Source organism: Astyanax mexicanus, chromosome 24 (assembly GCF_023375975.1).
Source record: "Astyanax mexicanus isolate ESR-SI-001 chromosome 24, AstMex3_surface, whole genome shotgun sequence".
Lineage (NCBI taxonomy): Eukaryota > Metazoa > Chordata > Actinopteri > Characiformes > Acestrorhamphidae > Astyanax > Astyanax mexicanus.
In genome coordinates, this window is record NC_064431.1 from 21724390 (window position 1) to 21737139 (window position 12750).

At 37.2% G+C, this 12750-nt stretch overlaps 2 protein-coding genes across 2 annotated transcripts; one reads left to right on the forward strand and one right to left on the reverse strand.

Annotated features, from left to right (window-relative positions):
- Window positions 1–25: 25 nt before the first annotated feature.
- Window positions 26–5807, reverse strand: LOC103031188 (acidic mammalian chitinase). Its single transcript, XM_007247738.4, has 11 exons — window positions 5741–5807; window positions 5232–5261; window positions 3556–3757; window positions 3406–3462; window positions 3122–3287; window positions 2719–2843; window positions 2492–2615; window positions 2189–2374; window positions 1373–1495; window positions 1132–1270; window positions 26–414 (listed from the first exon to the last, which is right to left on the reverse strand). Exons 1-11 carry the CDS (start codon window positions 5763–5765, stop codon window positions 146–148), a joined length of 1446 nt encoding a protein of 481 aa, XP_007247800.2. The 5' UTR covers window positions 5766–5807; the 3' UTR covers window positions 26–145.
- Window positions 5808–9628: 3821 nt separating this feature from the next.
- Window positions 9629–12245, forward strand: LOC103029596 (oocyte zinc finger protein XlCOF6). Its single transcript, XM_007247733.4, has 2 exons — window positions 9629–9932; window positions 11419–12245. The coding sequence occupies exons 1-2, from the start codon at window positions 9743–9745 to the stop codon at window positions 12234–12236; spliced, it is 1008 nt and encodes a 335-aa protein (XP_007247795.3). The 5' UTR covers window positions 9629–9742; the 3' UTR covers window positions 12237–12245.
- The last annotated feature ends 505 nt before the right edge of the window (window positions 12246–12750 follow it).

Sequence of the window (12750 nt, forward strand, 5' to 3'; positions counted from 1 at the left end):
TTAAGCAACAACCGACAACAGTAGGTAGGATTTGGCTTTGCTGGATTTTCCTTTATTTTGGAACATAGATTAACATTACTATTGACCAATCAGACGAATCACGTGCAGAGTAGCCTGGGGGAACTCCAAACTTCCGGACTTGGGTTTAAGCCCAGTTACAGCAAGAGCAGGAAGAATCGAAGACCAGGCCGGTGGCGCAGTGCTCGAGGTAGGTTTTGCCCTGGTCGCAGCTGTAGAACTGGTTCTTGTTGGTGGGGTTGGGGTACAGGCCGTTGGACTTGCCAGCACAGAAGCCACTGCCGCCGCTGGAGCTGCCACCGCTGCTGCCACCGCTGCTGCCTCCACCAGAGGCTGGGGCAGCAGTGGCTGGGGCGGCGGTAACTGGGGGCAGGGGGTTGGAAGGGGCGGTGCAACCTACAGGGGAAAACAGAGAAAAGATTTTGGAATGAATGTTTTCTGCAATAATTAGACATAATGAATTACAAGCTAACTGCTAATGCTAATATATCTGACCTGTTCTTTTTCACATATTCCAAGCTAAACATTATAGAGATGTTATGTTATGAAAGACAACCAGAGCTGTAGATGATTCAGAATCCATCTCATTTGAAAGTGGTGATTAAATATCATGTATAAGATACTTAGGTGAATAAAAATAATTGTAATAAGTTAATAATTACAGCACATTACTCATCATTAATTATGTTTTATTTTTTTCTAAAGCGTTCTAAATATCACATCTCATACCTGGTCAATTGTATATTTACCTAAATAGTGCAAGGTTCTTCAGTTCAGTTCTTAATTTGAACTGCACTCAGTTTTTTAATGTATCATATTTACCCTGTATTTTGTATTTTTGTACATATTAAAATTGTATTTTAATTGCAATAATGCATAAGAATATTTATCTAAATATATCATTACCAATCTAAAATACATGTTTTTAACAGATGTGAAGCAATTCTGCTCTTTAGCAATTCTTAGAAAATTGCTAAATCACATCTTTTATATGTTCTTAAAAAATAACAGTTCATAATGAACATCATTATGAAATACATTTCACACCCCTGCTGCCAGAAAATTATGTGTGTGTGTGTGTGTGTAAGTGTGTGTTGCATGAGTTTGACTCACTCTGTCCAGTTCCCAGGCCGGTCTTGATGGTGTTGATCAGAGGGTATTTGCCCTGGTTGCAGAAGGTTCCGCTGAAGTCGTCCAGATCCAGAGACCAAACCATGGCACCACCGAAGTTGTTCTTCTTCAGCCAATCAATCTGTAGTGGATCAGAAATGGTAACCATTTCAACATAAATGTGATTGAATATAGAATCTTATATAAACATAAGGTTATGAGAAACAAATAAAGTTAACATTACCTTAATGTTGAAGCTCTTGATGTTGTCATAGCCGACCCAGACGTTGCTGCTGCTGTAGGCGTATGGCACATCCTGGGGAGTGTCCCAGGCCTGAGTGGCTCCCTGAGCCAGGAAGGTACAGATCTAGGAAGAGAGCAGTGGATTAAAAGATGAACAGGACTTTTCCTAGTCCCCAGGTCTGACTGGCCCATTGTGGATGAGAAGGGAAGACTATGATTAAATGAGCAGGTGTAGACATTTTATGTGTGATATTTGTTTATAGCTGTAATAATTTCCTGGCCTATATACCAGATTAAACTACATCACCACAAACTAACTGAGTGAGAGTTTGTCTGGGACTGGACTAAGACCACCTGCTCTTATGGGTCTTGAAAAGGTGGTTTTGGCCTGAAAGACCATTGTGTCTCTAAGGGTATGATGTTGGGTAAGTGATAGGCTGATGATTTGACCTTGAAGGGCAGTGGGTTTGGGAAACTAGATCCCACAATTGACCCATCTGTAGGTGTCAGGAGCTGAATTAAGCAAAACACTGATGAAGGGAGATGTCTACCTGATGACCCCTAGTGTGGGATTACAATAGGGGTGAAGGAAATGGATGGGGAACCCACATTTAAAGATGCAAGATTGTAATTTTTTTTCAGTTACAAATAACAGCCTGTTTACTTGCAAGGTTAAAGGACAAGTTGGAAAGTAATTATGTCTCCTTGGAACCATATGAGGTTCCTGACTTTTTCCCAACTGATGTAACCCTACTGGTGAAGCCCTACCTGTATAATGAAACAAAACAACTGGCAGTTGTCCTTCTGAAGACCTTACCTCATAGTAAGCCCAGAATCCAGACTGCCTGGTGTAGGTTCCAGCGGGTCCAGGTCCAGCAGTGGGGGCTCCGACACCGGTGTTGGAAGAGCTGGACAGCATGAAGGTGTGTCCGTAGGTGGGGAAGCCGACGAGCAGTTTCTCTGCGGGGGCACCGTTGCTCTTCCAGTAGTTCATGGCGTAGTTCTAAAGAGGTGATGGAGGAAGGTGTGTAGAACTTTATTAGAACATGATGGAATTCACACAGAAATTAGTACAGGATAGGATTTTGTGTTGATGTTACGGTCATTAAGATATACGTACAACGTTGAAGTAGATGTAAGAGCCTGTGTCAGCTGGTCCTTGGTACAGGGGGCTGTTCTCACCAGTCTGTGTCTCCCAGGAGCCGTGGAAGTCATAGGTCATGACGTGGAAGTAGTCCAGGATCCTGTGAAGAAAGCAGAAAAGCACATTTTATATTTGACTAATGGAAGACATTATTTGACATGGTTTGTCTGTGACTCAAGAACAAATCTTGAAGGACTACGAACTGGCCAAGCTGGGAGATCTGGTATCCAGAGTCGATGGTGCTCTTGCCAGCAGAAACGGCAGCGGTCAGCATCAGACGAGCACGGTTGGTCTGCTTGCCCTCAGCAACGAAAGCAGCCATCATTTCCTATATGAGATATTAAGAGACACATGTGGAAGTGTTAGCAAGAAGAGAAGACCCTATCGGACTCCTAATGTCACTTGTGATAAAGACAAGTAAGTGCATGCCTCCTCTGATACATGTGAAGTCAGATGCACTCAATGGAAACATCAGCCAAGAGATGCCTGTGCTGGCCAACAATATAGTCTAGCCCCCATGCCAATCAAGAAGAAGACTCTAAGTGACACCTCAGACCAGTAATATAAAGAACGAGTTCTCAAACTCTACAAGATTATGGTGCCCACCTGCATAAGAGTGGTGTAGAGCTGTTTGTCCTGAGCAGGGCTGCCACGGGATCCAGGGTACTCCCAGTCAATATCCAGACCGTCGAACTCGTACTGCCTCAGGAACTTGATCACAGAGCTGATGAAGGTCTGACGGTTAGCAGAGGAAGCCACCATAGCAGAGAACCTGAGACACACAAAGACAGAGAGAGAAAGAGAGAGGAAATTAACAAGTCAGACTTGCAAAATTTCCGGAAATCTTCAGAAAATCACTGAATCAGACCATTATTCAAAGATTTACTCACTTGGCGGTACCAAAGTTCCAGCCACCAATAGCCAGAAGGGTCTTCAGGTTGCTGTTCCTTTTGAAAACACAAAAAAACATCAGTGGTCAGTGCTTGAGTCAACTTTAAAAAAAGAAATAAATAAAAATGCAACAAATCAAAAAATCTTACTGGTTCTTCAGGGCCTGGAACTCGCCGTAGAGCTTGACATCATCCCACTCGTAAGTGGCAATCTCGTTGTTGTTCATGCCAGCAAAGGCGTAGATCAGGTGGTCACACAGGCATGGGTCAACGTTGGTGGGGAAGTACTTTCCTGCACCAGGCCTGTACTGTCCCCAGTTGGTGAAGTAACATGACAGGATGTAGGAGGATCCTGGAGAAAGAATCAAGGTGAGCGCAGGTGTGAAAATGATTTACATAAAAACTAAAGATTCTTTAAGAAAAATACAGTACAGTATATTTTTTTATTGTTGAAATGTTTACAAAGCCAGAACAGAACAGTAGGAAACATTCTTTTGAATCTGTCCCAGTACTCGCTCTAATTAAGCCTTAACTGTAATCTTATCCTGGAAGTACATTTTTATGAAGTTGTGAGTTGTGAGGATGTGAATGCTTTATGAGTTCAGAGCAAAACTGGAAAAGTCTTTTTGTCATGTTTTTTCACCTGTGTACAATACTGCTGCTTGAATGATAAAATACAGCAGTTAGTCTAGTGTTGGGTATAAAAGCTTCTGCTACTGTTATTGTGCTAATTCTAAAATAGAGAAGTGGTCAGCACCAGTTAACCATTTTGAGGATAATGAAAATTAATTTCAGAAAAGGATCTCAGTTAATTTTTTCTCGGAATTTCTTTGGATTTTAACTCTGAGCATATGACCATCATATACTCACACTCATAACTTAGAACGTGTTTCTACATTAGCTACAGCTCCTTTCCGTACATTTGTTATTGTTCTGTTCCGTATTTTTTTAACTAGGCGCACCGGATTATAAGGCACATAATTTCTACAGTCAAAATTTAGTGAGTGTTCTAGTAACCCAGGGTGATTTTAGCTAGCAGTTCGTCCCACATAGCTTGTTTTAACACAGTAAACGAAAAGGCTTTTGTCCATTAAAAACCCTCTAAACAGCGAAAGAGCTAACTAGCGCTTAGCACGGTTAGCGGGTACTGCTAATACTGCTCCAGTCTCGAGTTTTGGTGCTGGAGAATCAAACTATAGAATTAACTATAATTTTGTACTTCATCAGAGTGGCTTTACTGCTTTTTTACAACCTGACTGGTAAAATCCATATATAAGGCGCAGCAGATTATAAGACGCACTGACAATTTTTGGGAAAAATTAAATGATTTTAAGTGCACCTTATAGTGTGCTTTATAAGAGGCTTGGACCTGTATCTCTGTAAAGCTGCTTTGTGACAACATTTGTTATAAAAAGTGCTATATATATAAAATTTAATTACATTTAATTAAATTGAAGAAATGTCAGAGACATCATCCTCACAAATCTTGAGTTGTTTTCTTGTGAAACATGAGTAAATTATGTAAAACTCCAATAATACTTGCAGTTGAAAGTAAAGATATTCTTAAATAATAGCTACAGTTTAGTATTAAATACATACAATCATGCTTGTATTTTTTATTCCTGTATGTGATTTAAAATAATGCAACAAGGATTTTCTTATGGAAAACTACCCAAATACTTTCACAGGGACACATTTTAATTTAACACAGAACAATACTGACATCGGTACTTCTAAACAAGAGCAGGGATAAACAGCCGGAGAGAGAAATTTAAAAGGTTATTTAAAAGGTTTCTGATTTTGGTTTTATAAGAAGCTTAACCTACCTAGCTGCACGTGCAGCAGGAGAGCCAGTCCTGCGAAAGAACAAGGGAAAAAAACACATCAGTTTATTTCACACTATTTTCTAAAATACATTAGAATAAATGGTCAAAAATATTTAGACAAATCTAAGACCTAAAACAGATAAAAATGTCTAATATAATTAAAGTTTCTCACAGAGAAAATGGTTGTACATGGTAATGCTACAGCCCAGACATTGAAAAATAAAAGTTCCATGGCCGGCTTGGATTTATAACTCTAGAAGAAAACTTGAAACTGGTATATACATTTTACTTGATTTTGAGGTTTAACTCGAGGATGTTTCTTCAAACTGAAATTTTCTTAGTGAAACCAAAACAAAGATCCCTTTTTGTAACAAATTTTTAAGATTGTAAATTGTAAAATGTAAAGTAGCAGTCTAAATGTGAAACTACAGAACTGAATTATATATAATATAAATAAAAAATATATATAAAATAATAAGGAATAGAAAGGTAATAGAAGGCATGCTCACCAACACAAATCAGTAGTTTGCCCATGTTGCCTATGTGCAATGCTCAGTGGGCACCTGCCCCCTTATATACCCCTCAGCCGCCCGCTTTCCTAATTCAATCCCCCTTTACACATATTTACCCAGTCCAATCTCTAATCTGTCAGCACTTTCTGAAAAGATTAAAACAGTGATAACTCTGCAGACTTGGCTCATTGTTCCACAGATAAACTTCGTCTGCCCTTGTGCTTAAAGAACAACATACTGCTGAAGTTTCTAAATTAATCTTATACGTGCAGAATAAGGTGATGCATACAGCGGTATGAAAAAGTTTGGGCACCCCTCATCATTTTCAAGATTTTCCTTTATGAATCATTGGTTGTTGGATCAGCAATTTCAGTTAAATATATCATATAGCAGATGAACACAGTGGTATTTAAAAAGTGAAAAAGTAAAAAGTTTTTAGGATTTACAGAAAGTGTGCAATAATTATATAAGCAAAATTAGGCAGGTGCATAAATTTTGGGCACCCTTGTCATTTTATCGATTTAAAAACTTTTATTGCAGTAATTATTGGAACACAAAATTTGTTTGGTAAGCTTATTGACCCTTGACCTACATTTACAATTAAAAATTGTTCCACATCAGGGGAAGGGAAACGAATCTGTGGAATCTAAAGCTTGATCTGTTGAATGGAGTATGATAGATTTGGGATGGAGGTGTAACCTGTAGGACTGTAGCTCTCCAGGAGCAAGAACATAAAAGATAGCTAATATAAACTTTATATACAAGTACAAAAGTATGGATAAGCCTTCTTATTTGTCCAGACAAATAACTTAAAAGTGTTAAAACAAAATACTAAAATAGGCTGTTAACTCTGATTAACTTATCCTGTGCGACAGAGGTAACTGCTGATGAGAGCCAGTTTCATCATACATTTTTATGATCTTTGCGACTGCACTCAAGAATACTTTCAAAGTTCTTAATATTTTTCAGATTTATTTGGTTTGTTTAACACTTTTCTGTTTATTAAATATTTCCATATATTTTCATAGTGCTAAAGACTTTTGTATTAATATACTATAATGATTTATTTTAAATAAAGAAAAAACCCTGAATTGAAGGTGTGTTCAAACTTTTAACTGTTACTGTATTTGAAGTCTACTGAATTGTATTTGAGGCTATTCTGTGTATGTACTATGTATGTGATTTTTATTTAATGCCACAAAAACAAAAACTAATATCTCCAAAAAGAGATGAAACAAAAACATTATTCCAAGTATTTTTGGAGCATTTCCATTGGTCCATTCATTATCATGACACTCTGGAACAATGTAAAGAAAAGCTGTCAGATTCACGTTATGTAAAAAAACAGCAATGGTGTAATACAAGGTGATATTATATATATATATATACTCAGAGTATTACAACTGTATTTGTTTATTCATTTGTAAGGAAAAATTTGTTTTTCTTTTAGTTTGGCAACACATTTTAAAATAATAAATTACACAATACTATCACAAAACAAATAACATTTAAATGAAACAATGATTCTTTATCTGGTGCGTGATGGAGAAATTTATATTTATTTTAGTCCGAAAATTTAGAAATTACTATACAGTACCATGTATACAGAAATATTCAGAGAAATGTATACAGTAGAAAGTTTTTAACACAATCTAATTTAAGACAATTGCTGAGAGATTTAAATATGAATGTATAATAAACATGTTTATAATCTCATGAATGATTTGAATAAAACATTTAAGTAATATAACAGTGAAAATCTGATATGAAAAGATAAATCTGTTCTCGTTTCTGCTTTTCCGCTGCTGACTGATTAAATGCTCTGAATTTCTTCTTATCAGCCAATGAAAGCACTTAACCCAACTGTAACTTGTGTCGGTTTACTTTAAGTAAATGAAAAGCAAATACGTGCTTAATGATAATTTATAGATAATAAAAAAACACAGGAAAAATAAAAGGGGAAACCCTGAGAGCATATGGTACTATTATTAGGAGTCATTATTTTCTGTTCCAGGTATTTTACCAGCATAATATTATATAGATTCTTTATTGTACAATTTTTGTTATAACATAGGCCTATCACTTTCTTTATTACTGTAATTATTTATGTGCTATAATGTCTATTTTTACAGTTTAGTTGATGATAGTCTAAGATGATAACTAAACAAAACTTACACATTAAAAAATCTAACAAACTAATCAAATTAAATGATTAGTCATAAAAAGCATCCAACAGAAAAAAAAATGTAGCCACATATCTGTTTGGTTAAGCATAATGTACTTAATTCAAAGAAAGTTAAGTGCGTGTTTAATGTCTGAATGTCTTTTGCTCAGCTTACATATGTCCTATCTGTCGTGTCTGTTTGACTTTGGCTGAGTCTAAGGGAGTTTCTCAATATTAAGAAAGCAAATATCAGACTTACGTTTTTGGGAAGAACTTTATTAACAAGATTTCCTGAAAGAATAACTTACACAGACATAAGAATAAAGGACATATTAAGGTTTTGTGTACTTGCTATTTTATTCAATTTATTGATAGTACTATAGACCACAGTAAAAAAATCACCCTTCTCATTAGGTCTACTATCATTGACATTTTTTTGTTTTTCACAATGGCAGTTTGAAGAATATGTATAAAACTACAGCCTAGAGACTTTTAAATACAAAGTTCTTACAGACATAAATTTACAGACACAAGTATGCAAAAAAATTGACTTTTTAATAAAACTGCAACACTTTCGGTTCACTGTGTTTTCTAGTAATTATACATTTCTGTTAAGTTTAAGTTCACCATCTTATTATTTGTGGTTTAACTGGTTGTAAAGCATAAACTATTACCCAATTCTATTACACCTTGTTAGTCAACTCAACTCCAATATATATAGTATGATTTTCTGGGAAAACACTGCACTGACTTTAGTCTTGATAAAACACAGTGGATCAACACCAGCAGATGACATGACTCTCCAAACCATCACTGACTGTGGAAACTTCACACTAGACCTCAAGCTTGGACTCTGTCCACTCTTCCTCCAGACTCTGCTTTCTTCATTTCCAACTGAAATGTAGAATTTACTGATGGTCTGTGATGGTTTGGAGAGTCATCTGCCGGTGTTTCTCCACTGTTACAAGTGCGGAGTTTTCCCAGAAAAACTTACAGCACATCATGCTTCCTTCTGCTGATAACTTTTATGGAGATCCGGATTTAATTTTGTATATATATTTATTTATATACATATATATTACCCAGAGGTGGAAAAAGTACAGAAAAATTGTAATTAAGTAAAAGTACCTTTACTTTGCTAAAATTCTACTTAAGTAAAAGTACCCATCTAAAAATCTACTTGAGTAAAAGTAAAAAAGTACTCAATTTAAAATGTACTTTGAGTAAAAGTTACATAGTTACTTTTAAGTATTTGATGTAATAAAGTACAATAAATCATAAATTAAATTGTTGCATCCTTGCGACGGCGCATCAATTATTGTTTTTTTTTATTCAGACAATTGTTTTTTTCCCAGCGTTTTATTTTTAACTCAGTAATGGGGAGTTTTCCAATGTAGCAAAGTAGATTACTTGTGTCAAAATGTACTTGAATAAAAGTAAAATTACCTATTTTAAAAATTACTTTAAAAATTACAAATTACTCATAAAATCTACTCAATTACAGTAACTTGAGTAAATGTAATTCATTACTTTCCACCTCTGATATTACCCATCTATATTGTTATGTATAGAGGTGGGTAACCCAGGTCCAGAAAGTAAAAATTCAACCCAGGGTTTTGTACCAACTGCAGCAGAGCCGCTCAGGGGGGTTGTACAAAAACCTGGGTTGGATTTTTACTTTCTGGACCTGGGTTACCCACCTCCGCTCATATATACCGTGTATTGTTTGGACCCTCCAGGCCGCGGGTAGGTGCTCTGCAGCAGCTGACCCCGCTCCCCCTCCTGAACCAGCGATCTCAGATCAGCAGTCAGGCGCTCCTCCGTGTTTAAAGAAGATGAGCAGGCTGGAGTATCTGAACTCGTTCCTGACGGAGAGGTTAATGGCGGTGGCGGGGGAGATATTCGAGGTGTTTAAGGACACGGTGAGCGAGTATCAGGGGGAGATAGCGCGGGTTGTAGAGGAGAACCGCTGCCTGAGGAAGACTATCGCCGACATTCACACCAGCACAGCGCAGCCGCGAGCAGGTAACCCTAACCGTGACTAACTAATGCCTTACTCTGACTGTTATTATACTGTTACGAATACTGTAACTACTGTTACTAATACTGTTACAGCCTCCTGTAACTACGGTCACTGTGACTACTGTATTAAACTGTAACTAATACTGTAACGTTAACTATTAAGTTACTGTTACTAATACTGTTACAGCCTCCTGTAACTACTGTACTATACTGTTATTAATACTGTTACTGTAACTATTACTGTTACTAATACTGTAACTATTGTTACTGTAACTAGTACAGCCTACTGTAACTACTGTATTATACTGTTACTAATAGTTTGACAGCCTACGGTAACTACTGTTAATGTAATGGATACTGTTACAGCCTACTGTAACTACTGTTACTGTAACTCAGCCTCCTGTAACTATTGTTAATATAATAAATACTGTTACTGTAACTATTACTGTTATTAATACTGTTACTGTAACTATTATTGTTACCAATACTGTTACTGTAACTATTACTGTTACCAATACTGTTACTGTAACTATTACTGTTACTAATACTGTAACTGTAACTATTACTGTTATTAATACTGTAACTGTAACTATTACTGTTACTAATATGGTCACAGCCTACTGTAACTACTGTTACTGTAACTAGTCCAGCCTACTGTAACTACTGTATTATATTGTTACTAATAGTTTTACAGCCTACGGTAAATACTGTTAATGTAACTGATACTGTTACAGCCTACTGTAACTACTGTTACTGTAACTCATACGGTTACAGCCTCCTGTAACTATTGTTAATATAATAAATACTGTTAGAGCCTACTGTACCTACTGCCTTATATTGTTACAGCCTACTATAACTACTGCCTTATACTGTTACACTAACTGTAAATAATAGTGCTCCTGCCTACTCTAGCTACTATTACAGCCTACTGTATCAAATACTTTTACTGTCAACTCTAACTACTGTTACTGTAGCTAATACTGTTACAGCCTACTCTAACTACTGCCTTATACTGTTACAGTAACTGCAACTACTGCATTATACTGTTTCTCTTAGTGTAACTATTACTGTTCCAACTGAGTTTAACTACTACATTATATTGTAACTGTAGCTATTGTATTTTACTGTTACTGAACTGTATTGTACTGTAACAGTATGCTCAACCCTTACACTATACTGTAACATTAACTCAACTCCTGTATTATACTGTAACATTCCCTCAGCTATTATACTAATACTGCAAATTTACCTCAACAGCTGCATTATATTATAACCACTACCTCAACGCTTACATTATATTGTAACATTACTTCAAGTCCTGCTAATGCAGATCTCATGTTATATATAAATATAGATATACAGCAAATACAGTGTAGTTCAGTTGTATTTATATAGCAGTGTCACTAGCTTAAAGGTGCATTGGTGAGTTCTGCACACCACAGATCCAGATCTTTAGCTCTGGTCTAATCCTGTCCTACCATTCCCACAGACTCTCGGACCAGCAGTGTGGATGGAGTTAAGGAGCACGGTTTCAATACCGAGCCTCTGGACTCTGAACCTTCAGTTATACAAGTAAAGCTGGAGCTTGCCACTCTAAAGCAGGAATGTGAGCCACAATCATCTCTAAATAATCCGTATACCTGCACTTCTGACCTCGAGAACAGCACTTGCAGTTCAGAACCAGCGCCAGGTCTCTCAGATAAGCCTGTGGTCTTGGACGAAAACGAGGACCGTGGTCGGCACAGCGACCCTGGACTTTCAGTCAAAGCAGAAACAGCCAGGTACAGAGCTTTTTCCTCTGGTACCACAAGCTCGGCCGAACCGCAGACAGGTGAAGATGTGGACCTTCAAGCTGGGGATGAGCAAACCAATATGGCCTGTTCCTACTGCGGTCGAATATTCGAGGAGGCCTCTCAGCTGGCATCCCACCTGCAGGGTCACATGGTTATGTTTAGCTGCGAGGAGTGTGGCAAGCCCTGTAAGACCAAAGGGGCTCTGCGGACACATATGATAGTGCATCAGAAAGAGAGACCCTTCAGCTGCACACTGTGCGGGAAGGCCTACAGCTGTGCCAAAGTCCTGAACGTGCACCTTATCAGCCACACGGGCGAGAGACCCTTTGGGTGTGGGTACTGTGAAAAGCGCTTTAAGCTAAAGAGTCACCTTAAAGAGCACGAGAGGATACACACAGGTGAGAAGCCCTTCTGCTGCCCGGTCTGCAGGAGGGGGTTCAGCAGGTCGAATGCAATGAAGATACACCTTCGGACTCATCATCGTGACCAGTTACAGTTCTCCTTCAATCAGTAGACAAATGCTGATGTTTTTTTTTTTTAGACAGGGGGATTGTTCAAAGTGTGTACTACTTTGTACTATTATGTAATTTTCTTTAAATTTATTTGTTCTTTTACCCCTTTTCTACCCAATTCCCAATCCCCATTTATATGAACTCCCCATCACTTGTAATATAAATAATTCACAGTGAGCAAGGTTAAACTACAACTTCCCCAAAGCAGGGTTTATTAAAATGCACTGTTACAAATAATTCCCCCAAATGCACAACAGTAAAAAGATATACCTTTAAAATGAAGTTCCCCTAAAATTTTTATAATAATGAGGAATACACTATAATAGTAACTACTCTACAGACTGGAGTTGATGTTTTTCATTAAGATCTTAATGTTTGTAAAATTGTGTACATATTTTTTTATCACTGAAAATAGTGATGTATATTGTAATAATGTATATAATACTTTATTAAAGAATAAAATATGGTATCTTTTTTGTGTGAAAATAAATTATCCACCCTTTTTATACCTTCACA

Coding starts and splice junctions, on each gene's coding strand:
- LOC103031188 (XM_007247738.4), bottom strand. CDS start 5,765: ATGGGCAAACTACTGATTTGTGTTG. Junction 2,844..3,121: donor TCTACACCACTCTTATGCAG/GTGGGCACCATA, acceptor TATCTCATATAG/GAAATGATGGCTGCTTTCGT. Junction 1,496..2,188: donor GATTCTGGGCTTACTATGAG/GTAAGGTCTTCA, acceptor CTCTCTTCCTAG/ATCTGTACCTTCCTGGCTCA.
- LOC103029596 (XM_007247733.4), top strand. CDS start 9,743: ATGAGCAGGCTGGAGTATCTGAACTCGTTCCTGACGGAGAGGTTAATG. Junction 9,933..11,418: donor CACAGCGCAGCCGCGAGCAG/GTAACCCTAACC, acceptor CCATTCCCACAG/ACTCTCGGACCAGCAGTGTG.